This window comes from Harmonia axyridis, chromosome 2, assembly GCF_914767665.1.
Source record: "Harmonia axyridis chromosome 2, icHarAxyr1.1, whole genome shotgun sequence".
In the NCBI taxonomy this organism is placed as follows: domain Eukaryota; kingdom Metazoa; phylum Arthropoda; class Insecta; order Coleoptera; family Coccinellidae; genus Harmonia; species Harmonia axyridis.
Window position 1 is genome coordinate 48,971,102 of NC_059502.1, and position 27,588 is coordinate 48,998,689.

General features: G+C 34.1%; 1 protein-coding gene across 2 annotated transcripts in view; it reads left to right on the plus strand.

Moving 5' to 3' along the window:
• The first annotated feature begins 327 nt into the window (after nt 1-327).
• LOC123672917 (lysosomal alpha-glucosidase-like) overlaps nt 328-27,588 on the plus strand; it is a 30,596-nt gene continuing 3,335 nt past the window's right edge. The window contains exons 1-11 of one of the 2 annotated variants that reach the window (XM_045607265.1): nt 328-486; nt 8,955-9,290; nt 10,939-11,087; nt 11,139-11,313; nt 11,371-11,461; nt 14,095-14,333; nt 14,908-15,150; nt 18,229-18,548; nt 21,650-21,783; nt 23,855-24,009; nt 26,429-26,577. In XM_045607265.1, the coding sequence (XP_045463221.1) occupies nt 424-486; nt 8,955-9,290; nt 10,939-11,087; nt 11,139-11,313; nt 11,371-11,461; nt 14,095-14,333; nt 14,908-15,150; nt 18,229-18,548; nt 21,650-21,783; nt 23,855-24,009; nt 26,429-26,577 (2,054 nt within the window). In that variant the 5' untranslated portion in view covers nt 328-423. Of the gene's footprint in view, nt 487-8,954; nt 9,291-10,938; nt 11,088-11,138; nt 11,314-11,370; nt 11,462-14,094; nt 14,334-14,907; nt 15,151-18,228; nt 18,549-21,649; nt 21,784-23,854; nt 24,010-26,426; nt 26,578-27,588 lie in introns of both variants that reach the window. The other variant, XM_045607266.1, reaches the window with a different exon arrangement.

Below are 27,588 nucleotides of genomic sequence, written 5' to 3' on the forward strand. Positions count from 1 at the left end.
GATACAATGATATTTAACTTTTCTGATATCTATTCGGTATTCTAGACCCCATTAGAAGATGGGGTTAGTTAGTAATAATTGGTTGTATGCTTTAATAATGTGTCTTTGTGCCGTCCTAACTTCCATCAAATTTGATAGGCCAGAGTAAATTTTGTTGGTCCGAATTACATTTTCTGAATTGAATTGAATAGAAATTACATACACGTTTATCTCAAGTAGTTCACTCACACCTGTTCCATTATATCTTTGTAGAACAACAAACCTCTTCGAAAAATTTCCACTCCAAATAATAATTGGATGATGATTATTGCTTTTTATGAATTCTATATATGATAAAATTGGAAATCAGAATTGAACCAGTATATGGACTTCTAAAGGATATTCAGTATTACCTGCATTGGAAAAAGTGTTATTTTTAATAGAATGCATTTTGGTCAAAGTCTAATTTTAATATGTTTGGTAGTGGGGTTAGGAGCTGAAACAGAAGTGAGTTTTTGAACTATTATTTCTGATGGACTATTATATTTTCTTTAATATCTCTTGGCGATGGGCTTCATTTCATTTGAATTTTTATGTCTTAGATAGGTTTGACATTAAAAATATTAAGTTCATGAGAAAATGCCAATTTCCAAAAGAATATAAATTTATTTTTAACATTTTTCTCGGAGTTATGATTCTTAGTGAAGCTAATAGAAATCTATAAAAAATTCATTCTTTCTAATGATATTGATAAAAATAGTTCTTATTAGGACAATGTTCCAATTTGCATATCTATATTGTATTATCATCTGGTACAATGTCGTTTTTTAGTACTTTTGTTACAAACCTGTGGAAGCGTATTAGTCAAAGTCATGTTTAAAATTCAAAATCTCTGATTGGCACTGTCATACAGGGTGATCCGAGGGGTGATCAATAAACATTCCCTTATAAGTATAATTTCATATTTCAATAAATCTTGAACTTATATTGTTAGAATTATCTCGGATTTTGCATTTGGTCACCCTTCACGACTGCCTTCCTTAAATTTTTTTCAATTCGAAAAAATTGAACTAGCAAAATTGAAAATATATTCCCGGTGATATCACATCATCCTCTACATGAACATTAAGATTTTTTCATTTTTATGACTAAAAATGAATACTACAGGGTTTCTCATTCAAAAGTGTCTACCCTCAATAACTCAACAACGAATCAGAGTTTGTGAAAACACTCAGACAGGTCGATTTTTTTTATGACAGGGGAACATGATATGGGAGACAAAGCTTGTTTCTACTAGCAACCCCCTGGAGAGGGTTGCAACCCTGAATGCAACCTTGAATAGTGAAAGTGGGTAGTTTTGTAGCACAAATGTATGCATGGATTCTTTGTATGAACCTGTAGTTTGTGCTCAAATAAAGTGAATATTCACAAAGTTACAGGGTGTGTTTTATGGAATTATGGTACTGATAAAACTAAATGAAACAGAGATGTTCTAATTGATCGTATAATTTCCTTTGAAAGAAAAATATTTTCAACGAACAGTATTAGTAAAAATTTAGCGCAAATGCTCAAAGTGCTCACAATTAGATTGCATGCTGCGATACAATCGTCTTCAAAATTATTTCGTACATGCTCTATCATTTCAGGAGTAATGTTACGACATTCTGCCACAATTCGTGCTCTAAGGTCGTCTAAATCCGCAACTCTGGTTTTATATAATTGTGATTACAATTCCCAAGAGAAAAAAATCATGCGGTGTTAGATCCGGCGTTCGCGCATGCCACTCCACTGGGCCCCTTCGGCCTATCCAACGTCCAGGAAACCTACCATTCAGGTACTGTCTCACCTGAGATGCAAAGTGCGGCGTAGCTCCGTCCTGCTGAAAGCGTAACTCCTCTTCTGAAAGGTTTTCATCTGCCTCCAATGCTTCGGTGATTAGAAGATCAATCACGTTTTTGAGCAGATCCAGATACACATCGCCAGTGAGATTTCCACGAATGAACACATGACCAATCAAGTGATCTCCCAAAATAATCATCCAGACGTTGAGTTTTTGTGGGTTTTGAGAATGTTGCTCCCTAAAGGAGGATTTTCATCGGACGAAAACCTATAATTATGTTTGTAAACGTTTCTGTTGAGGAAAAAGATGCATTCATCCAAAAAGCACACGTTGTACAAAACCACAGGATTTGCAATAATTTCTTGCGAAATTAATTGACAAAATTCCATTCTCCGATCACCATCATCTTCGTTCAGTTCATGAACAAGTGTCATTTTATAAGGATGGAACTTAGCCAGCTTAAATATTCTGTGGACACTTCCCGTGAATATTAAGTTTTCTGTGACAACTTTCTAACACTTTCACATTGTTTCCGTTCAGCCATTAGTTGACGAATTACGGCGACTTGATCATTTTCACTCGTAACCGTACGAGTGCGATTATGTTTTTTGTTTGCAACTGATCCTGTTACTTCAAATTTATGTACCAACTGAATGATTAATGAACGGTTAACATTTTTATCAGGATGTCATTCATTGAAAATCCTCGCAGTAGCCCTAGCACAGTCATTGTTCTGGAACGGAATTGTCAACATTTCCTTTCTCTCCTCCAACGTGTAAACCATTTTGTAATTTTTATTAAGAGTGATAAAACGCATCTCTAATGATTCTGCAATACAGAATACTGAAACGAAATTTTCTGAAAGCAATATTTTCTTTGCGTATTGCCTTACCTGGCAGTGCAGATTTTGATAAGAATAAAGAGAAAAATGGCAAATAACACTTTTCAATGACCTTATTGCTTATTTTTGCTTCGTCTTCTAACAAAAGATAATCACGGTTTCATCGGTGCATTCAACCTAATGGTGAGAAATTTGAGAATTTGTGGTAAATATTTACTAATACTGTTTGTTAGCAATATTTTTCTTTCAACAGAAATTATACAATCAATTAGAACATCACTGATTCATTTAGTTTTATCGGTACATAATTCCATAAAAAACTCCTTGTAAATTTGTGAATATTCACTTTTTTCACAGAAACTGCAGGTTCATACAAATTTGAATCCATGCATACATTTGTACACTTTCCCTATTCAAGTTACTGATGGGGTTGCAACCCTCTTTAGGGGGTAGAAACAAGCTTTGTATCTCAGATCATGTTCCCCCTGTCATCAAAAAAACGAACCTGTCTGAATCTTCTTCTTCTTCCTCTTGTTATGGCTTTCAGCCTGTTTTTTCCAACCTAGTCGTTTATTTCATTGGATGTTGATATCCACGTCTCTCTCCATCTTTTAGGTAGACTACCCAATGGCCTCTTGGTTTCCGGGATGGCATCTCTCGCGATTCCCGCCACCCTATTATAGGACATTCTTCAAATGTGCTCGTTCCATGCTCTTCTTCGCATTCGTCCCAATCTCACGATGTCGCTTACTTTGAGTTACGTATACGATCTCTCAGTGTGTATCCCGATATTCTTCTAAGTATTTTCATTTCCGCAGTTCTTAGGATTGATTTCGTTCTACTGTTGTCAGCTCTCGTCTCTATTGTGTATGTCATGATCGGTCTAATACAGGATTTGTAGATTCTCACCTTTGCTGTCATGCTAATATGCTTGTTGTTCCATATTACATCCGCTAAGCATCCAGAGATTCTATTCGTCTTGTTCACCTAGCTTCTCACTTCTATCCTGGCTTGAGGATATCTCCACTCCTAGGTTATTGTACACCATAACCTGCTCTATGCGTTTGTCATCCACCACTAGCTTGCATCTTAAAGGTTCCTTTCTAATTACTTATGATTTCTTATGTTTGTATATGTTGAAGGCAATTAGGAAATGAGTTTTATTATTGAAAATAAAGGTTTATTTTACAAAGTACATAATTGTATCTCAGCGAATACATTTTTCATCTATATTAAAAGAATACATTAAAAAATTCCTTTTACTTTCTTCTAATTGGTTCTCTGATTTATTATGCAAATTTTCGATGTCTACAAAATTTCCAGCTTTTTCAATAAGTGGTTTATCAACAATTTCCTCAGGATTATCTCCTTTCAAGATGAACACATTTTGTAGAATACATCCTGTTATCACGAGGACACAAATTAGATCTACTCTGTCCGTGACAAAACAACGAATACTTCTGATATATCCACTTCAACCGCTGTATTTTTTCACACCTTACCTCGTCTAAAAGTATTGTGGTCCCAAATGAAACCACTAAATTCTGTACTCAAAATACTGCCGAATTTATTGAAAAATATAATTTTTGTTTTGATCGTGTAATATTATGTATGTAACTATAATTAATGTGAAATTCTCCAGTTACCATAAATTGGAAAAAGGGAATTGTCCACGGAATTCAATTCGGCAAGGCGAAAAAAAAGCTCGTGTCTCATAGGATCAATTAAATCAATAAAAAGTCGATGGAGGAGTCCTCGGAAGAGATTAGGAATTAACTTTGATATAGTATAGACAAAAAAAAAGGGGGTAATATACATTATGCGTGTATGCAAGGGCATGCGCTTACAACACCACCCAAAAACATATTAAATAATAATAACTTTTATAATTAAATAGTGTTGAATCAAACATATAACTTTAGTGCCCAAAAGGGTTATGCATGCATTTTCACTTTTCTGAAGATCTCATCGAATTATAAATGATGACATAGTTATTATGTAGAAAAATAAAATAGGTACCCGAATATTGATACTAAATAATAAAATATTTTCTGTATCACCGGCAATGGCAACACTAGGGGGGGTTTAGCTAAGGCTAAAAGATCAGCAGAACTATAATTTCGCTTTACTTTGGCCCCCCCAAAAAAAAAACCGGCCTTCTCTTGGCCACCCCTGTTATTGAAAGCTGGTGTCGCCACTGATCACCGGTGAATAATTACATAAAATAAAATTACTTATAATGTATATAATTCACTTCACTCTTATCTTTATATCTAGAACAAAAAATACGAAATCATGATGACTATTCGCTTTAATGAAAGTATGGTTGATAAAGAAACGAAGATTGTTGGTAGGTACATATCGCAAACTTTGCGTATTTTGAGAAAAGATAAAAGTAAATAAATAATTATTACATCATATTGAAATTCGTCAAAAATACCCAAAATTAATAATAGGAACAAATGATACAATGTTTTGATTGGATATCAGAATGATCAATTGATTATCTGTAATCTGTACAGAGTGAATTCAAGGCTTTAAAAGGTTTAAATTAAGTCATTCATAAAAATTGATCCGATTAATGTTCATGAATGATTTTGGTTTCTAATCATAATGTGAAGGCTTCCTGACACGTGCCTTCACAAATTAGAATCGTACAGGGATAAATAATCAATGTAGGTCTTAGAACTTAGAACATTAATACATTACGTATTAGAACAATAATACATTAATATTGCCACGCGGCAGCACGTGTACTAATTCAGGCAATGTAAGTGACCAAATATATACCAAATCTATACTCGTATTAGTAATATTCTGGCACACTTCAAACTTCAAGTGATTTTGAATACACTTTGTGTTGTAAGTCAATCAAACATTGTTCAGTTACTTTTATGAACATAACTATACCAAAGAGCACTAATTCTGTCACAAAACTTTATCCAAACTAAAATCTAGTGAAAATTCTCATTTCATTAATCTCCCTACGGATCACACTGATTTATCCAAATCATGAAAAAGATCATCGAAAAGTTATAGATGTGCGTAGCGGCAACCAATGAAAGTAACCAAATAGTCATCTGGACTATTTTAGCCAGTGGAAACGACGAAATTGACACATTCTAGTACCAGAGACGATTCGCTGAATACCGGGGTTTATAATGTTAGGCAATAAATTCCCTGGCCTCAAATGATTTTATGGAAACTTGGAAAACTCTTGTATAATTGAAATATTCTGGCTTCCTCCAAATGATAGTGATTCAGGTTCACAGGAACAACGTTCGAAACTTCTTCGAACATGGTCCATATTTTGGCAACAACATTCCAAGCACCGAGAACTTGGCATGTTTGAAATTGCAACTTTTATTCGATATACAGGGTGGCTAAGAGATTGACGTCAAAAAGAAAAAACAGGTCCCTCATATCATAGGCTATTCGAATCACCCCATGTATGTTTTTGACTTTTTCACGGTTTTATATGAACTTTGAGAATTTTCGACTTGACCACCATAAAAAATATTTAAAAATGTACAATACTTTTCTGTGAAATTTTTTTGTAACTTAATCTCCATGAACTGTACTTTTATACATAAAATAACCAGCTTCGTAAGTTTGATGAAAATTATGGAAATGTTGGTCTCAAGTGAAAAAGTTACGTGAATTGGATTATGATCTAAATTTTCGAATCAAAATTAAAAATGTAAAAAGGCTAATTCACGGTTTCTTAGTATGCTTTAAAACTGCGTTCAATAGTCAGCTTTTAGAATTATTAATAAAAAATGGTACTCAACAGTCTACTTTTGCTAGAATTAGCCTTCAAAGTCAGCGAGGTGTAAAAAATCAAAGAATTAAACATTTTCTCAAAAATTACCAACATTTCCATGATTTTTATCTGAGGAGTTTTGTTCGAAGGTTGCCTAGGTGTGTGAGCTTCTTGATATTTGTTGTCAAAGGAGCAGACTCGTGTTGAATAGCAGAAAAACTTAATATTTGAATTTCTACAATGCTAATCCTATTTCTGAAGAAGCAGAGTTCCGTTTTTCTGCTGATGTCAGGTATTTTGGTGTAATGCTCAATCCATCTCTTGATTATAATAATAATAATATAATAATAATATATATTTATTCCATAAATTATAAACAATATTACACAAACATATTACAAAATCATGTTCAATCATCGGAATAAACAAAATACCTACCACAGAAGCTCTAGTTAGACTATTACTTGTACGTGGTGTATGAATGCCTAATCACAAGTATGAAAACATATCAAATGCAAAATGCAAACGCAAAAAAAGAAATAGAAATCTTCTTCCCACCTTTTTTTTTCTTCTTTTCAAATTTTCCAAAATATCCACATATACATCTCTCCCCTCTCCAGATCTTTGATTTTCTTTTCTCCGGAATTTTATTCCCATCAAGCAACAGATCAACTTTCATACCCTCTATATTCCTAAATTCTCTTCACTCGCTTAAATCCTACCATTGACAACTCTGATTAATGAGGCCATGGAAGAGTTTTCTTTCTGAACTCAAAATCCAATGCTTTGTTTTCTTCTTGAACAGCCTTACACTATTTATCGCTCTGATCTCAAGGGGCAACAAACCATACAACCTCGGAGACAGATAATCACATTGACGTTGGCCTATGGTCTTCTCGCAGCGAGGAACACTTAAAAATGTTTCCTTATTTCGTGTGCTATAGCAATGCGAAATCGGCTCGGTGGTGATCTTTCTCTCTTTAATTCTCATTAGCATACACATGCAAAAAAGTTGTCTCAGATCAAAAAAACCAGATTCTGTATAAAGAATATCATTCGAGTATCTCAGAGGCTTCCTGAACATCATCCTCAAAATCCACCTATTGACAACATTCAGGTTTTCTAGGTGTTTGTCACATACACCACCCCAGCCAACTATCCCATATGCCAATTGTGATTGAACAAGTGCATAATATAGTATTCTCAGATGTTTTTGGTCGATAAAGTCTCTGAGGCGTTTGAACCTAAATAGCATACTTCTCAGTTTTTTCACGATATTCCCAATTTGAAGATCCTATTTTAGATGTCGGTCAATAACAATGCCAAGGTACCTCACCGACTCGGCTTCAGGAATATATGAATTCATGAATATATGAGATTCATGTTAATGGGGTGTGTAAATTATTGTGCAAAGCCTATTTTGAACTATTGCAGCTGCGAAATTGCTTGTCGAATGTGTCTTTATCAGTTTGTACTAGAGCTTATTGTCATCTATCGTATGATATTCCATTATGGGGTAATTGTTCTCATAGGGTATTTGTTGCTCAACAAAGAATAATTCGTTTGCTCTTTAATCTTAGGCCATTGGATTCTTGTGGAAACAAATTTGAAGTCAAATCATTATGGAAGGTTCCATCAATTTATATTTTCAAGGTTGCGATGTGAGCCAGGGCTAGCTTGCATAAGTTTGGCAGGTTTGGAGACATCCATCAGTTACACTTAGTAATATTCATTAAATTAAGGCATATTCACATACATCAAACTTATTTACTAGAGTCGGTCCAAAGCTTCTAACATAATAATGCTATTTCCACGAACAACCACCATCCCAATGTTGTTTTTAGATCCATCTTTACATTCTTCTACTGTTTCATCAATTACGAGATTCATGAAGGGGTCAAATCCTCTGAGTATTCCTGATATACATCTTCCCCCGTTTAGTTGAAGGGACCTTTTTTTTGTCCATAAACTTTTTTAACTCTGGGGGATGAGCTTTAGACATTTTGTATGTAATTTAGTAAAAAATACGTTTTGAAAGCGATGCGCGTCCCTCATTATAAAACTAGAAACTCCAAACTAGAAACCAAAACACCGTACTTCTTTATTGAAGAAATCACCACAATCATAAAATTATAATTGATACGATTCAGTTCCCTGGGGAATTCAAAATTAGTCAAATATTCTATAAAATACAAAATGTTGAACCATATTGAAAGATTGAAAAAATCAGCCTCCGAAAACGATTCTACTAGGATAATTTATCTCAAACTTGAAATAAATTTTATGAAATCTATTCGTTTTGATTCAGGGACTAGGAAGATGAATGTTGAATTATTCTGGAATAAACGAATGAATCTAGTGGCTCCGCACCACTGAGAATTTACTTGAGCACAGTTTATTTTCTCTACGTTGCCACTTCGTTATTTGGTTATAATTATTATATAAGGATCAGAGGGTACCTTTGCTTAACCTAATTGAAAAAACCTGCAAAATGTATAAATTTTTAATCCGAAAATCTTTTTTTATTGTAGGTATTAACTGGTACACCACTACCGAATCCACCACGTGCTAATATATCGCAGTGCGCTTTGGTGAATGACAACGATAGGTACGATTGTATCCCTAGAGGAAATGCAACACAAGAAATTTGTGAGTTGAGAGGATGCTGTTGGTCAGAAACAAAAGCTGGCATACCGCCCTGCTTCTTTCAACCTAAATTTCTTTCCTACAAGTTTAAGAACATCACAGAAAAACCTGATGGATTAGAGGCTTATTTGGAACGCAGTTATAAATCTATATATCCAAATGATATAACAGTTATCAAACTAATTGCGACTTATCAAAGTGATAGTACCTTAAGGATCAAGGTAAATAAATTGATTTAAGTATTCATGAACACCTGGTTCTGTCTCTATAACTTTTGTTAAATTGTAATCGTTCATTCAATCCTTGGAGTTTTGATTATTGAGGTATTATTTTTGAACGCTTCTTTCGTGAATAAAGCGCTATATCACTTCATCACAATGTCTATATTTTTCAAAATTTGAGGATAGTTAAGGTTTCATTCACTGATGACTGAAATAATACGGATTTTGCAGATATACAATGACAATTTAAAACCTCACACAAACTTTCATTTTGATCGCTTAACAAGTATCATAATATATAATCTTACCTACAAGAAGGAGTTTCGAAAGAATGCAGAAACCGAAATAGAAATACTCTGGCAGAATCTTCCTGGTTTGGATCACTTCAAAAAGTTTCTTCAAAAATTTGACTCTACGGGATCCAAGAAGTATCTGGATCTTAGAAAAAATATGCTACACCTCCTCACTGGATTCCTCACGGGGCATTGTCGCCTCAGGAAACACCTCATGAGAATGGTTCTAACAGAAAATGACGAGTGCAGATTCTGTGAGGAGGAGGAAAAAACTCCGGATCACCTGGTGACGGAATGCCCCGCCATCGCTAGCCAACGCAAAAGCTGCTTTGGACACGAAACTTGTAGAAGTGAGGAATTGGCCTCATTGAAGCCATCCCAGATATTGGAATTCATAAGAACTCTGTTACTGGAAGGCGAGCTGTAAATCACGTTATGGAGAGAGAATAGCTCTGATGGGGGGCACAATAGAGCATTAGGTCGCAGTGAAACGAAACCTCCTTAATTAAATCTTATTCTCAAATCTTAATCATAGATAATCCGACCAAACTATAAAGTAACTCATTATTTCCGTAACAAGAGATCAGACAAGGTAAGTACATACCTACAGGATATCCCGTAAACTGACGTCAATCCGGTGCATGCTGATAATTTATGGTCATGCACGAACATAATATCCAAATTTGATTTTAGTGAAAGTGTCTTAGTTTTCAAGATACCGATAGTTTTATGAAAATCGTCAAAATCTACACCTCAGGCATTGTTCGGACTATAACAGTTACAAATGTTGGTGTTTTGTGATTCTGCTTTCGATCGAAAATTACAAACGGATCAGCCTACCCAACATGACCAAAGATTTTCTCAACGTACCTATGGTATGCTCAGACAAACGGAATGGTTCCCACTTTTAATTTTTTCAAATTTCGACATCCAACTTTGATCGTTTCTACTATAAAAAAATTATATCAGATTTACTTGGCATGTCACGCTAAAAGTTAGCCTTTTAAGTAAAATTTTCGATTAAATATCATTATTGGCTTGACACAATGAGAAAAAAAGATATTGATATTTTAATGAAATTCTAATGAGATTTTCATTTATGGACTTGTATACGATGAATTTATTGTCTATGTGTTAATATTGTTAAATTAATTGTTAAAATTTGTTAAATGAGAAATGTGAAATTGGCATCCTTTTTATCTATATCTTTATCTAATTGCGAATAGATTTCAGATTTATACCATATTCTTTTATTGAACCCTAATAATTCAATTTTGTTCTAAATGTTGTGAAAATCTAATATTCAATAGTTGTATTGATTTTTCCATCCTTTTAAGTATTAAAAATGTTTGTAGATAATTGATCCCAGAAGGAAACGGTATGAAAGTATATTTCCCGAAAAGGAAATAAACACACCAAGGGCCAGAAATCCTTTATACAGACTGATAATTGAAAAAGACTATCAAGGTTTCAAAGTAGTCAGGGTATCAGATAATACAAATATGTGAGTATACCTATTATTCCCAATATAGTCTTCTAATATAAGACTTTTCAGATTCGACGTGTCTGATCTAGCAAACTTCATTTATTCTGATCAGTTCATACAAATAACCACGAATTTACCTTCTACGTATTTGTATGGTTTAGGAGAGCACAAAGAGAGATTCAAATTGCAATCAAACTGGACAACATATACATTATACAGTCGCGATACTTCCCCACTACCGAATGTAAGAGATATTCAACCTGATATATCAATTATTCTAAAACTATGATTTATTTTGCAGACAAATCTGTATGGCTCACATCCGTTCTACTTATGCATGGAAAATTCAACAAAATCGCATGGTTTATTCCTGAAAAACAGTAATGCAATGGGTAGGTTCTACTAAAATATTCAATACTAGGTATTGTTGCTCTAGCTCTATTCAAACCTGAATTATGCAGCCGAATCACATTCGTTATCTATAACCTTAACGCGAATGCCTGGCAAATACCAATTTCGAAAATAGTTACTAATGTATTCTTTCCCAATGGACCATATGTTGTATTCTTAGGTATTAGCACAGGTTGTGTTATCAATAACAGTAACAGATTTAATTAATTCTTAAATAATTTTTCTGGACAATTTTGAAGAACATGTCTGAGCAATTCCAGACTATAAAATGCAGGATTTTTAAAACGGCGTTGGCATAACATCAGAACACTAATAATATATTCATATTATTGGATAATCGTCTTTATCAACTTGCGAATAGCGTTTTTGTGTGTTTGTACTGTTTGTTAATGTCTGAGTTGCGAACTGGACTTCCGCTGCCATAAGGTTAGATATGCGAAAGTACCGCCCCAACTCCAACAGAATTACTATCGGTTGTCGAAATCAGGGGTAATTTCGGGTTGAAACTCGTCAAAACTGCATCCCAATTAATTTATTCTTTTATTTGATTAAATGCCACTAAGAGCTTTCCGTTCCTTTTCCAAGGAACATCCTCATGCAAAAGTTCATTTATCGGAGAAGCAATTGTTTTCTCGAAATCCATAGCAAATACGACAAAACTACAAAAAGTGGAGTTCTGGAGCAGAGTTCCTTTTTACATTTTTCTAAACAACCATTGATTACCAGTGATTCACCAAAAATACTTTTTGGAAGAAACACATCACGTGATGAAAACTTTAAATTGGAATATCAATGCCAAATTTTGGTTAAATATCTTGAAAAGGGAAGGTGCAATGAGAAAAAAACTTGAAAAAATCAAACTTTAAGACCCTAAATCTCGAAAACAAAGCGTTTGCAGGCCCATTTTCTCTTAAAATGATCCGAGGAATCTGTAATTTTTGTTTGTACCTCCAATTTAGGAACAACCTGTATGGTTGTTTCAAAACTGATGTCGTCACAAATAAATTACAATTTGAATGAAACACATTACATTTCTCGATGCGAGTAACTCAGTTCAGATCTTCAATAACTGAAGTATTGAAATTTTGTGACAATAATGAAATAAAAACCGAAAACAACTGGCAAATGTATACCGATGACGAATGCAAAAATCGATGGCAAAACAAGGGGTGACGCCGACAAAGCGGATAGATAAAAGAAAACAATAAACCTCGGACATAGACGTGCTCGTAGTGCAATCATCTTGAAAGCGATAATTAACTCGTGCACCGTGTTCGATTTCAAAGAAAAGTAAAATGAATATTCGTTCATTTTATGGAGGAATTCTCATTATTAAGGTTTGCGAGAAAGCTGAAATTTTAAATTTTGGGTAATCACCCCCAGTACCCCCCATTTCTACGCCCTAGAACGCTTTAATGGCCAGTATGTAGGAAAAATGTTTGCGGGTAACGTTTAAATTGAATTTTTCATGACGCATTTGAATTAGTTGTTAGTAATGTATCGAAAATCCAAATACAACAACAATGGCACATAAAGATAATGAATAAATAAAGTATGACATAAGGAAAGATTTTCAAACTTTTCGGTCAACTATACTTGACCCCGTTTTACGGTATGCTTTTGAAGCGATATATGATATTTTGTATTCTGCTTTTGCTTAATATTTTTATATTTGGTATTCCATACCTGATTCCGAATTTTTTTAATCTCTTCTTTTGTGATACTCAAATCAATGACTCCCTTGTAATTGATATTCATGGGAGGAATATAAATTTTACAGTCATAAATTTTGGTGGTGAAAAGATTTGTTTGATAAGATGTAGCAAATTCCATTGCTACTCTATTTTTCTCTTTGCGTTGTATGTTTTAATATTAAAATTATTATTCAAGTATAAGTATTTTACAACTTTTAAATGTTGTTAGTACCCAATTTTTCAATTTGTATCCTCGTTGTATCTTCTATCTATCGATCTTGAATATTTCGTATTGTATTCATAAATAGTTTTTTTTGTTATTATTTGTTTTTGGGTTATTTTTTACAGTTGATATATTCCGTGATAATGTTTCTAATTTTGTTTTCATTTTCAAATCTTTGTTATTTTCCTTGTTCCAGTAAGTCCGTTAACTCTATATCCAACTCTGTGAAATCAGTTCCTAATACTGTATTCTGAGATAAATTGTCGTTTCTTTGCTGTAGGAGTAAGGTTATTAAGATGTCGATATCTCGGACTATCATTATTTATCTTGTTTGTTCAATATGTAAAGTTGTTATTCACTCACCACGAAAGTTAGTGGTTACCCAAAAATCGAAGAAGAACCTTGAATTCAAATATACTTGCACTTCAATATGAGAATGAGGAAGCTTTAATTTCACGACCAAACACAATATCAACATAACAAGGAATTTAGAGACTTCCATCTCATACCTAAAAATTATTTTACTATTTGATAGAGGCACTAAATAAGTACCTAATGTACCTACCTATTGAGGTTTATCAAAAAAATTTTTTTTGAGTCTTAATTTGTGTTTCTATTTATTTATTTTTTATAGTTTTTATTAAGCCTGAAATTATTTACCACCTCGGAACCTCAATATAATTCACATTTTTTTCAGACATTATAATTCAACCGTCACCAGCCTTAACCTTCAGAACTATCGGTGGCATTTTAGATTTCTTCATTTTTCTTGGTCCAACTCCTTCCGATGTACTGAAACAATATCAGGAAATTATTGGTAAGCCGAAAATGCCTCCATATTGGAGTTTAGGTTTTCATTTGAGTAAATTTGGACTTGAGGATTTGGAAACAACAAAGGATTATATTCAGAGAAATTTAAATGTGGGCATTCCTGTGGTGAGTTTTAAATATTTTATAGTTTCGTTTGATTCGAATTTCAAGAGAATCATTAAAGTTTCAAGGAATTCTTAATTTGGAAAAACTATACTAGATAACAAAAGATGTTCGCCAATGAATCATACGATTAGATTAATTTTTGTTACTTATATTCAGTTCCTCATTACCAGCGCCCTTCCTTCATCTACCACTGCTATAGAATGTCCAAGGACAAGGTGAACACCTTCCTCTTAACGTCATTCATAATGTGCCATAGTGAAAATGAATTTGACTTCCCTAATTATGTTTTGACGACCTTGAAGGCACGAAAAGTTTAAATCTTAACTCACCTTTGATAAAATACCTCGAACAATTTTTGAACATATACACAAATAGTGTTCATCTTCTTTACTGGCGCAGACGAAGAGGGCTTTGGACTGCTTCTACCACCACTCCCCCCCCTGATTTTCTGTGATATGATTCGTTGGTTACTGGAAAGTTATTCTCTTATTATATGATTATACCTTCCTACTTTCGGATATTTATCTATACATGTTCATATGGTAGGTATAAAATATTTCTGTTCATTTTTCAGCAAACCATATGGAATGATTTGGATTACATGGATCAAGCTAATGATTTCACCTACGATAAAAAAAATTTCAATGGGTTACCCGAGTTTGTGGACAGTTTACATGAACAAGGTAGAAAGTACGTTGTATTATTTGATCCAGGTGTGAGTGCAGGCGAATCTGAGGGATCCTATCCACCTTTTGACAAAGGAAATGAACTCGATATTTTCATCAAAAATAGCTCAGGACAGAACCTTATTGCAAAGGTAACGTACAAACGAATTCCATAACGGCTTATCATCAATACTTCATATGTGCATTGTTTCTTTTGCACGCCGGTGCCGGTTCCAGGGAAACAGCGGATTATCACCTTACCAAAATATCTGTAGTTTTCGAATTCCAATGTATGTATATAATCCAATCCCGCAAATGCTGGATCCCGCATTTTCCATGCGGGATTCAATATTGAAACTGCATATTAGACAATAAAAGCGCAAACGTTTTTTGAAACGTCCCAGAAAGCAATAAACCACTCATAAATTACGCCTCTATTCGAGGGCGGCAAATTAGCTCAGTTTGTGGCCGCCTTTCCATATTTCTAAAAAAAATATAGTCTTGATTCTCAAAAACAACATGAGGTTGGTCCGCTCCGCAGCGTTTATCAATATTCCCTGCAGTAAAAATCTCCAAACACTCTTTAGTTAGCACATGGCAACCCAACCAATATAAACAGCATTGCCTATTACTTTAATCGAAAGAGGGATGAAAAACGAAAAACAACACCATCTTAGGTATATGGAAGTTGTTTACACATTCCATTCACATAGAATTTTTGACAGGAGGGAAATATTCTGTAAAATGCCAAATGTTTTCAGCGGAACACATGTTTTTAAGCCCAATTACTTTTCGAAGCTTTGCATGCGCTCCCGATCTTTGTATCTTGTGTCAGAGTTTTCGAATTTTTCAGCAGCAAAATTGTCAGCTTTTTCCATGAAATAAACACTTTTGTACTATCGTATGTTTTTAGTAGCATAATACCTTCTTATGAGTATGTTTAATAGGTGGAGTACAAAAAGTTTATATACCCATGTTGTTAACAATCCCGCATTCTTGCGTATCCGTGGGATTGACAATTTTAATCCAGCGGATTTGCGGGATTGATATTTTGGTGCGGGATTGGATTATCTACTCAAAACCACGATCTATTGATTACCTATCACTCCACAAGATTTAAAGTTGGGCATGCGAAGTTTCAGTATCGCGGAAACTATTCCGCTGAAAACATTTGACATTCAACAGTAACTAGTTTCGATGTTTCGAATGCAAAATCATAGAAATTTTCCATATTATGTTGAATGTGTAAACATCGGCTTCCAATAAATAAATCGAAAGCGAACGTAGTATTGATTTTCGTCTTTGTGAAATACATAATGATTTCATCCGTCTTTCAATGAGGATAATACGGAATTCTGTTTATATTGGTTGCTGTATGTTATATATAATACAGGCGGCTTAGTAAAGGCGGTTTGCAGGGAATGTTGACGAACACAGCGAAACGGAACAACCTAATGTAGATTTTAAGAATCAAGGATGAAATATGAAAAGGCGTCAAACTGGGCCGAATTGTCGCTCCTCATGAAACGGTCTCGTCACTGTTTCACCTCTAACGCCTGCCCTGCACACAGCGAATTGGTTAGTAATTTGCTGTTGTCAAATTAATTATACAAGAAATCCGTCAGATTTTACTTTTGAATGAGACTGTAGAAGTTTTGGCTGGTGGAGCACCTGTATCTGCATCTGAAGTTACGTCAATACCAATCAAAACACTTCCCTCCCAAACTTTACGTTTTATATCGTTATATCATCGAGGTTAAATTAATTTTGTACTCTAATTAAAATATACAGTTGTTACACTTCAAATCAGAATACATTTTGTTTATATTTATTAAAATTATGATTGAGTCTTCAGTTCGAAGAAGGACGTAGCGGAGACCAGAAAACTGATGAGTATGTACCTATGAGTATGATGAAAAGTACCGGGTTTTTCACCATAATTTGACCCCCCCTTTAACTTTGTTACTAAAAGAGGTACAAAAAAATGTTTTCTACAAAAGTTTCACGAAATTGACTAGTGTTTTTTAAAATGATTTCACAAAACGAAATAATATATACAGAGTGGGCCACATATTGATAGCAACTTCATTTTTTCAAATAGAACACCCTGTATATTTTTCTATATTTGAATAGCTCTTTTTCCCCTGATTTCAAATATATAACTTATGTTTGGCCTATCTCCCTTATTCTGAGTACCACAGAGTTTCAAATTTTAAGAACCACCTGGCATGCAAGCTGGCAGTTTTCAAGTGGTAGGCTGCGATAACTCAAAATGATCTTTTTTGAGTTATTTCTTTGGCAATTTGACTATATGTCATATCGTTGCTAACGAGATAACTCAAAAAAGATCATTTTGAGTTATCGCAGCCTACCACTTGAAAACTGATTACTGAGCATGCTAGGTGGTTCTTAAAATTTGAAACTCTGTGGTACTCAGAATAAGAGAGATAGGCCAAACATATGTTATATATTTAAAATCAGGGGAAAAAGAGCTAGTCAAATATAGAAAAAGATACAGGGTGTTCCATTTGAAAAAATGAAGTTGCTATCAATATGTGGCCCACTCTGTATATATTTCGTTTTGTGAAATCATTTTAAAAAACATTAGTCGATTTCGTGAAACTTTTGTGGAAAACATTTTTTTGTACCTCTTTTAGTAAGAAAGTTAAAAGGGGGATCAAATTATGGTGAAAAACCCGGTACAAACAGGTCGACGAAAGAATGGTATATGCCCATCGTCGAGAAAATGTCTATTATACTCGAGTCTGCAAATTGAAGCAAGCGAGAGAATAGTCTCGCTTGCTTCAATTTGCAGACTCGAGTATAATAGACATTTTTTCGTCCTTGATACATAAATACCTATTTCGATGAACTTTATGACCACACAAAATTTCTGTGAAATCAGACGAGCATTAATTTTATTTTGCGGATTTCTAAATTCTAGTTCAATCAAGTAGGTATATTTTCAGAACAAAATTTCAGAACCATTCAAAAACCATTGAAAAACTCAACTGAGATATTCGGAAAGGACGAAATTTCTGAATCCTGAATATATCCTGATCCAAATCATTCAAACCATTCTCGGGTGAAAATTAGAAAATTTGGATGAAATGCTAGCTCACTATTCCCATGGAACAAACTCTAACAAATTCATACATTCATTCATTAAATATATTGAATTATATTATTTATAAATACATGCTGAATATGCAAATTTCCACTCCACATAGGTTTGGAATCCAGTTTCCACGGTTTACCCAGACTTCACTCACCCAAAAACATTCGAATATTGGAAATTGATGATGAAAAGTTTTCACGATGATGTTGCTTTCGATGGTGCTTGGCTGGATATGAACGAACCGTCAAATATGATCCAAGGATCCCTTAATGGATGTCCTGATAGTGAACTAGAAACTCCGCCTTACCTACCAAATGTTCTGGAAAACAGTCTCAACAAAAAAACGATTTGCATGACAGCCAAACAATATGCTGGTGTTCAATATGATCTGCATAATGTATTTGGCATCAGTGAGACTAATATAACAAGCAAGTGAGCAGAATTATTTTTTATTTGCATCACACATTTTCTTGATTATACAAACACTTATACAAGATTATTAGTTTTTTTTTCCTCGCAGTATCATTAGGCTCCATTAGAGCTACCTTTTCAATTTGTGTAGCAAAAAAGTTTGCTTTATACTTTGAAATTCTATCTCTTCGCCTTTTACTGCTTCATCTCAGTGTAATTTACCTATGGTTGGCAATTTGTCAATAAAAAATATTTTTATAACTACTAATAACATAGTCTCCGTGCCAGTCAATATTTGGTTTAACATGTACTTCCTAAGGAAGTGCCATCTTCGGTCTCTTGTGTTTCCTTGAGGCATTCTCATCGTAGTTACAAACCTTCCTCACAACGGTTTTGCGTTGAAAGTTGAACGCTTTGTTGAAGGTCTTCACACTTAGGTCTATCTGGGAATGTTAATTGCAGATCTTCATGTATCCGGGAATATTTTCTTGGTTTCAAGACTGTGAGTTGAATTATATATCCTTTTCTTTAAATCGCCGACGTTTCGATCCTTTTTTTAGATCTTCTTCAGGGCGTTTTTTGTTTCTTTTGTCAGAATGATACTTTTTACTTAATTTCTCTTAACAGGCCCTTATAAATGATCCGTGTGTATGTAGCTCGTTTGTTCATTCAATTAAGTTTGTACATCGTAAAATTTAAAATTGTATTATACATTAACTTGTACACTTCTCCAAGATAAAGAAATAAATATTCTTGCAGCTCTGAAGAAGATCCAAAAAAGGTTCGAAACGTCAGTGATTTAAAAAAAAGTGTGTATAATTCACCCCACAGTCCTGAAGTCAAGAAAATATTCCCCCAATTAAACAGCAAGGACAAGACTTATCAGATATATCCGTACATTGCTGACAAACCATGGTGCATTTACGGCTCGTCTTAGGATTGTATTCTGCACGACTTGGAAATTCTGCAGATAGGACCAGACGAATTGTTGACTTGTAGAGAAGAAACTTGATGGAAAGAAACATTTTGTTGCTTTTGCAAAGTATGCAACGTTGCTGTTGTTGTCTTTCGTCGTATCACTCCCAGATACTTGGCATCGCTTTTCAGGGTTTACTTCAATTATCCATCGATCGAAACATGATTCAAGTCTCGAGATAGCTTCTTGCAAGTACTTCGTTGCCATTTTGGGACACCTTGAATCGGCAAGAATGGCGGTATTATCAGCGTAAATTGCCATGGAGGTTTATAGGTTTTGGCATGTCGGCTACATATAATGTAAACAATAACGGTGATGGCAGAGATCCTTGTATGACTCCAGCTAAAAGTGCCCTCTCTGAAGACAGTATACTCCGTCAAATTTAGCTCTAAACTTGCGGGGATGCAAGTGAGAGGCTACTAGTTGAAGTTGAGTAAGAAACCGGACACAAACAGTTGTAAAGTAAGGCGCAGTCCCTTGTGCTTTATCAAACGCTTTGGCCAGGTCCAAGAACAACGCCCCTGCTGTGTCTTGTTTGCGGTTAGATTGATCCGTGATTTGTTCCACCATTCGGAGCACAGTGGAATGTTTGCTTTGGAAACAGAAATCTTTCAACTGTATGATTTTATTATTTTTCGTTATCACCTTCAATCTTTTGAAATGACCGCTTCCATAATCTTCTCCATGCACGAGAGAAGACTGATCGGGTGGTAGTTCTGCGGGAATTTAGCGTCTTTGCAGGCCTTGTATATAATAATAATATAATACATGTAGGCTTTTATTTTTTAGGAAAGTACCTTAGTTGTAGCATTGCATTGACTTTGTCCATCAGTGCTACTAACGCTTTCCTTAGTATTATATTGTTCTGGATTTCCTGAACGGTTACGAAACCGATAGCTCCCGACGCTTATTTTTCTTTTCTAACTTTACAGTTGACGTCCTCTCCATATAGTCCAAATACGCATTGTTGTAATTAGGGCTGCATTGGCTTTCAAGGTTATCTGTGAATCGGTGTGATTGTTTTCCCATCTGAGCGCAGTGATTTGGCAATTCACCAAACACTATTTTCTTCTTCGGAAAAAGAGATTAGTTTCTCTTCCCAGCAATCGTTTCGGACTTTTTTAAGAGTCTCCTTGACTCTAGCGTTGAGCTGCTTGAACACTCAACGGTCCTCAAGGAAATTTTTTCCTTCAGTGTCCTCGTTTTCAGATTTTCTTCTCCTTTGGGAAAAAACGTCTTTTTAGGGTCCGGAATGGGGTTTGGCTTGCTCCTTCTGGGAGATGGCCGGCTTAGGAAAGGAAACCGAAAAAAATTTAAAGGACAAAACATATGTTTTTATTATTTCCAGATTTTATAGAATAGATTAACTGTTCCAGGTTTCATATACTCAAATCTTAACGTTTTAGAGGTAGTTCGTATTTCCATAAATTGGAACATCTTTGTAAAAACCTCTGAAATGAATGAATTTATTTCAATGAGATTTTGGTAGTTATTACTAGAACAGGGGTAAATACTTTTTGATATTCATTGAGAACTGGGTATTCAAAATGAGACGATTCATTGATACATTCATTGAACATCCTGGGATGTTTCACCATTGATGAGATGCTTTAATACGGTTAACACACTCACACACATAGAGCTCAACGCTAGGAAAGATTTCTGAAGGACTGATACTTACAGATAGATAAACTAAGGACAGGATATTTCACATTTCTTAATGAATAATGATATATAGTAATAGCTTATTTATCAGACACACATAAAATCATAAAAATCCTGTTCCAAAAAAACTATTAATATAACTAAATCTTATTACTATTTGAGTTCTGTACATTGGGTCTTGAGAATTCATTTATTGTTTTCTTCAATATTTTTCATTCCGAAATATTAAAATCTTACAAAAAAAATTGTTGTTCTTCCAATAATTCGATCCTCACAAAATTTCGCATTAACATTCATTCTTTCCAAACCAAGTTGTAAAATTTTACGTAAAAGAAAAATATTGAATGAAATATATAAAAAGCTACGTTTCCAAAAATTATTAGATAATATAAATTAATCTTATTACTATTCATTAAAGTTCTATTCATTGATTTTTTTGAATTCATTCAATGTTTTCTACAATACTTATCACCATTTACAGGGTTGTTTCTGAAATTCTTGGAGAACGATCACTAGTGATTGCAAGATCAACATTTCCTGGAAGTGGACAATACGCAGGCCATTGGAGTGGGGATATAGGTTCAAACTGGGAGGACCTGAGATATAGCATTCCCCGTGAGTTTCTATTAATATTTAAATGAATAAAAAGGAGGCATCAAAGCCTGTAAACTTGCAATATAACCAGACAAAATCTAAAAGCTGAAAAAAATAAAATACAAAATACCTACCTACCGAGATACATATAGATGTCGTTTCGCTTACCGAAGCAAAACGATCCCAGTTCAAATGATAATAATACATATAGATGTAGAAAAAGAATTGATAATCAAAAGTGAAGTCCATTCAACCCAGAAGTGCTCGAATGCTCGATCATTTATGCGCCAATTGATCCTTGGAAACCATTTTTATACAGGGAGATTCACCTCGATGATCTATTAGACGTTTATGGTGAACTAATCATAATTTTGTGCTGAAAATTTGCATGTTGGGGTTTGAGACAATAATCTGTCTGAAATATTTTCAAATGAATAAATTAAAAAAAAAAACTTTTTCCCCAGAAATATTCATTCACTCATGAACCGCTGAGTTTTTACCCAAGTTAATCAGGTGAATCATCCAGTATAAGTAACAGGCCAATTGAAAAGTCCCTGGTCTACCATTGTAAAACACATTTTTTTGGCAAATTCGATTTTATTATTCAACATAATTGTCTACGAGGGCGATACAGCGATTATAGCGATCTTCCAACTTTTCGATACCATTTTTGTAGTAAGATTTGTCTTTCGCTTCGAAATAGGCCTTAGCTTCGGCAATTACTTCTTCATTGGTGCTAAATTTCTTTCCAGCAAGCATTCCTTTGGGGTCTGAGATCAGGAAATGCGCTGGGGCCAGATCTGGCCAATACGGTGGATGCAGAAGCAATTCGAAGCACAATTATTCATGCAATTTTGCCATTGTTTTCAATGATTTGTGATACGGCGCATTGTCTTGATGAAACAGCACTTTTTTTTCTTCAAATAGAGGCGTTCTTTAATGATTCACGATTTAATCCTTCGAACGATCCAATAACGCTATATAATAATCGCTGTTGATAGTATGGCCCTTTTGGAGTTTATTAATGAATATTTTATACCATGCGCATCCCAGAATACTGTTGTCATAACCTTGCCAGCTGACTGTTGTGTTTTTCCTCGCTTTGAATTCGGTTCATCGTGTGCAGTCCACTCAGCTGACTGTCGATTGGACTCCGGAGTGAAATGATGGAGCCATGTTTCATCCATTGTCACATATCGACGCAAAAATTCAGGTTTATTGCACTTAAATAGCTTCAAACACTGATCAGAATTGTTAACACGTTGTTGCTTTTGATCGATTCGTGAATGATATGATGTACAGGGTGGGCAAATTTCGATGTTTTAGCACTACTTACAACTTCTAAACCAGAGGTGATAGACAAAATCTGATACCCTATGCTCGGTCTCGTTTTCTGAGAAACTAACAAGGGTAGTATTCATTTTTGGCCACCTTCCTTTTTATTCGAGTTATAAGCGAAAATTGGAAAAATGGCGATATCGAAAAACATTTATATCTCCGCTAATACTGATGCTAGAGCTCTGAAATTAAAACATTATATAGGCACTTTTTTACGTAGAATCCAGTGGCGTGTTCGTCCAAAAAGGTGGCCAAAAATGAATACTACCCTTGTTAGTTTCTCAGAAAAAGAGACCGAGAGTAGGACATCAGATTTTGTCTATCACCACTGGTTTAAAAGTTGTAGTGCTAAAACATCGAAATTTGCCCACCCTGTACACGTTCAGATGATATCTTCACAATGTCTGCTATCTCGATCAACTTGACTTCACGGTCATTCAAAATTATTTGTGAACTTTTTTGATTTTTCGGTCGGTGACAGCCTCTTTTGGGCGTCCACTGCTTTCGCCGTCTTCGGTGCTCATTTCAACACGTTTAAACTTAGCATACCAATCAATGATGGTTGATTCTCCTGATGCAGACCCCGGAAACTCTTTATCAAGCAGCCAAGATTTGGTTTCAACTGTAACGAAATGAAAAACGAATTTAGCCAACCCTGTACCCTCTTATAATGGTTTGGTGCATACCGAAATGTATTGGATAGATTTCCAGAGATATATCTTATCTATTCATTAACTCATGATTTTTTTTTCAGAATTATTAGATTTTAGTTTATTTGGAATGCCCCTCATGGGTGCAGATATATGTGGATTTTTCGGACCTTCAAATGAACCTTTGTGTAATCGATGGATGCAGTTAGGAGCATTTTACCCCTTCTCGAGAAATCATAATTCCAAATGGACACATCAGGTAATATAGCTCATAGAGACCAATTATTCTTGTAATACTACTTTAGGTTTTTACTTCTGTAAATTTATTATGTTTTCCATTAATGTTTTCAATGTTTTTATCAGTTCGTATTTTATAGAGAACGTTTTTTTTATTGCTTGCTATTTTATCACTTATTATACTATGGTATGAATATTGCTTGTACCTACCTACTTTTGTTGAAAAAATGGTATACCAAAATCAGAATTTCTATTCGCATATAATAGATCATTTTTGACAACTTTGTTGTCGGCTTGAGTATACGTTAAGATTTGTAACAGCCATACCTTCTACAATTCGTACTGAATTTTCATGAAATTTGTATGGAAATATGGTTGGTAACTGTTGTGCATGATGAACGTAGAATTCTCAGTACTTGAGAAGCATACACTTATTATCCTGTATACGTCTAATGTTAACAAGGGTTTATACCACGTGCCATGTGCGTTATCTGCCAAAGTTTTGGCAGCTTTTTGGAGATCCCACCCCTTTTCAGAATGAGTGAAGCAATCTCAAACGTTCCTCTGATTTACCATACCATCCTTTTCTGATTCATGCAAGAATTCAAAATACGTTTTTACGTCCTTATTTTTAATTTTAGAAGAACCGCAAGATTTTTTGTATAACATGCTTAAGTGAAAATTCATGAAAAATGAAATGTTTGTTCGGAAAGTTATATTATGCATACGTATATTTATTCTTCAATCATAAATTCATATCTATAAAAAAATACATATTATTATTATTATTGCAATCTCTTATTATCGTCAAGTGGTTAAGACCTAAGGAAATTGTTGAATTTACTCTTCTAAATACATTTTTTTCCAAAAAAATACTTGATAAAAATTCTACAAAAAGAAATAGAATTCATTAGATTTTGTAAATTTAGTAAATAATACAGATTTGAAAGTAACAGACTATTTGTTTTATTGGATTACTCATTGAAAGACATATTAAACAATATTCAATTTCCAAAAAGAATATATATGAAGTATAGATGAAATACCGAAACTTTGTTTACAGATATAGCAGAATTACAACTTTGTTGGTTATCATACCAACTATTTTTGTCTCCCCTCAAAAAATATTCTGCAAAGAATTCTGGAAATTCATCATTTGAGCTGTTGAAAAATTAATTAATTATGAAATAATTCTTTATTCATAGATTAATGGTGATCCTTATGATCACCAGTGTCAAAACATCCAGGTAAAAATCCAGTAAATTTTCCAGCAATCAAAATAGTGTACTTTCTACGGTTGCCCTTGAATATGCTTGGCAAACCTTCAGGTTTTCTTTCTGGAGCCCAATGTTGAAGATTGCCATTTTCAAATATCCAAGTTTCATCCAGATAAATTAATATCACATTTTGTTGCAAGTACTCTCAGTATTTACCATAAAATCGTACTCTACTGCATTTTTCTGATTATCAAAAGAATTTTCTTTTGATCAGCTGTTTGAACTTGTAACCAATTCATTTTATGTAATGTTGCCTTTGATTGATTGTAATCTAGGTTCTTTTTGGTCAGTTTAAATGATATCCAGACTGATATATTCGTTGCTTTTGATTATGGTAACAATAAAATCATTCTTTGAAGGTGAAATCGTATTGCATAGGTTTTTGTCTACCTACTAATAATCCAGGATATAATGACTTGCCTTCTTCTTTTTTCTCTAAAATTCTTCCGAAAATATTGAGACTTGAGAGAAATACTAAAATAAACTAATCAATGGGCATTCAAAATAGATACATTTAAGTTTCACAATTTCATGGATAAAATCCAACACAAACAAATTGACCAAAATTCAATTTTCTGTCAATGACATTTCCAATACCAACCACAATTCTGCAAATCAAAATAATACTGAATGAACCAAATTAATTTCGACTTTCCACAGCCGCCCGTCCTGAACGGACTATAATCATTTTGATTCATTTCAAAAAAATTAATAAATAAGGATTTTCCGCAATGAAGAACCCTTTAAAATGAATAATAGTGAAAACCTCTAGCGTAAAATAAAGCGTTCTTATTTTTGAACTAACCGCTGAAACGGTATAGACCCCTAAGATTCGCTAATAATAATAGGCCGTTAATACCGCTGTAAAAAAGAGATTCCAGATATAAAAAGATACCACTACTCATGCGCTAAAGCCTCCCCTAAGGATTATATTTTAGGATATTGCGCATGAATAGTGACTTGAAAATTTCATTGGTTTCTTACAGCTGTTGTACGAATGTAGGTAATATTTCGCGTTCTAATAACCTTTTTTAAGGAATTTTATTTGGCGTTTCCAGTTGAACATTGAATGTTTGGCATAAAAAATTCAATATTATTATTCAAACATTATTTCTGACAATTTGACTCGATATCGAATATTATTGATTAATAAGAAATTTACAGGAACAAGATCCTGCTTCCATGGGTGATCGTGTCATCAATTCTTCTAAGAAGGCCTTGGAAATTCGTTATACCCTTCTTCCCTATTTATATACTCTCTTCTGGCAAGCAAATCAGAATGGTAGTACAGTGGCTCGACCTTTACTTATAGAGTAAGTTTTTTCAATAAATGAATATTTGATTATTTCAATAAAATAATATGAATTGACACTCATTAGGAGAAAATATTACTTTTTCGACATGGATTCAAATTCATTGCATTGGAAAATGCTCTGATTTGAAATCAGATGCTTTTGCGATATTGTTCAAATCCGTATTCATGTGATTTCTTCATAAAGCATTCAGAAATAATAAATGCACACTTAAAAAGTTCGATTTTTTCGCTTCAGAAATTATATATCGGCACTAAAAGAAAGAAAGAAGATATTCTGCAATCAATTTCATTTATATTATGTAGAATTTTGTTAACCAAAACAATTTATTTTAATTAATAATGTACCTTCTTGACATGAATTCCACACCTGAAGAAAATTCGAATAATTTCATATATTTACTGGTATTTTTTCGACATTCTTCAAATATTCGAAAAAAATCAGTTCATTCCTTCAAAGATATTCTTTAGCTCTGAGGGTAATCATACCAGAAAAGCTCATTTCTTCCCTTGTAGAAGCTACATACCTATAAACTTAATAATACATCTTTTTGCCCATGAACATTCTACTCTATATATACATCATATGTTTTTGGCGTGTCTTCCTCTAGTCAAATGTCGTAGATGCGCCTCTTCTCTAGGAATTGATGTGTTTCGTCTCGAAATCGCTAGTGGGCTCTTCAGTTTGGCTATCTTACGATCCCTGCCCAAGACATCCTCCCATATCATCTTGGAGAGATGACTCTGATGCAACGCGGCGACCCTCATAAATCAGCTAGGCCGCACTAGAGTGTTGCACGACATCCATAGGGCCACCTCTCGAGCAGACAGAGTCACTACTTGTTCATAACATTTCATATATAAATTTCAGTGAAATCTGACGGACATATTTCAAAAAATGAAATTTTACAAAAAAAAAATTTTTTTGTTTTTCCATTCATTCGATTTTCACAAAATTTCGCATAAATATTCATTCGTCTCGAAGAAAGTTGAAAATATTTTTCTTAAACGA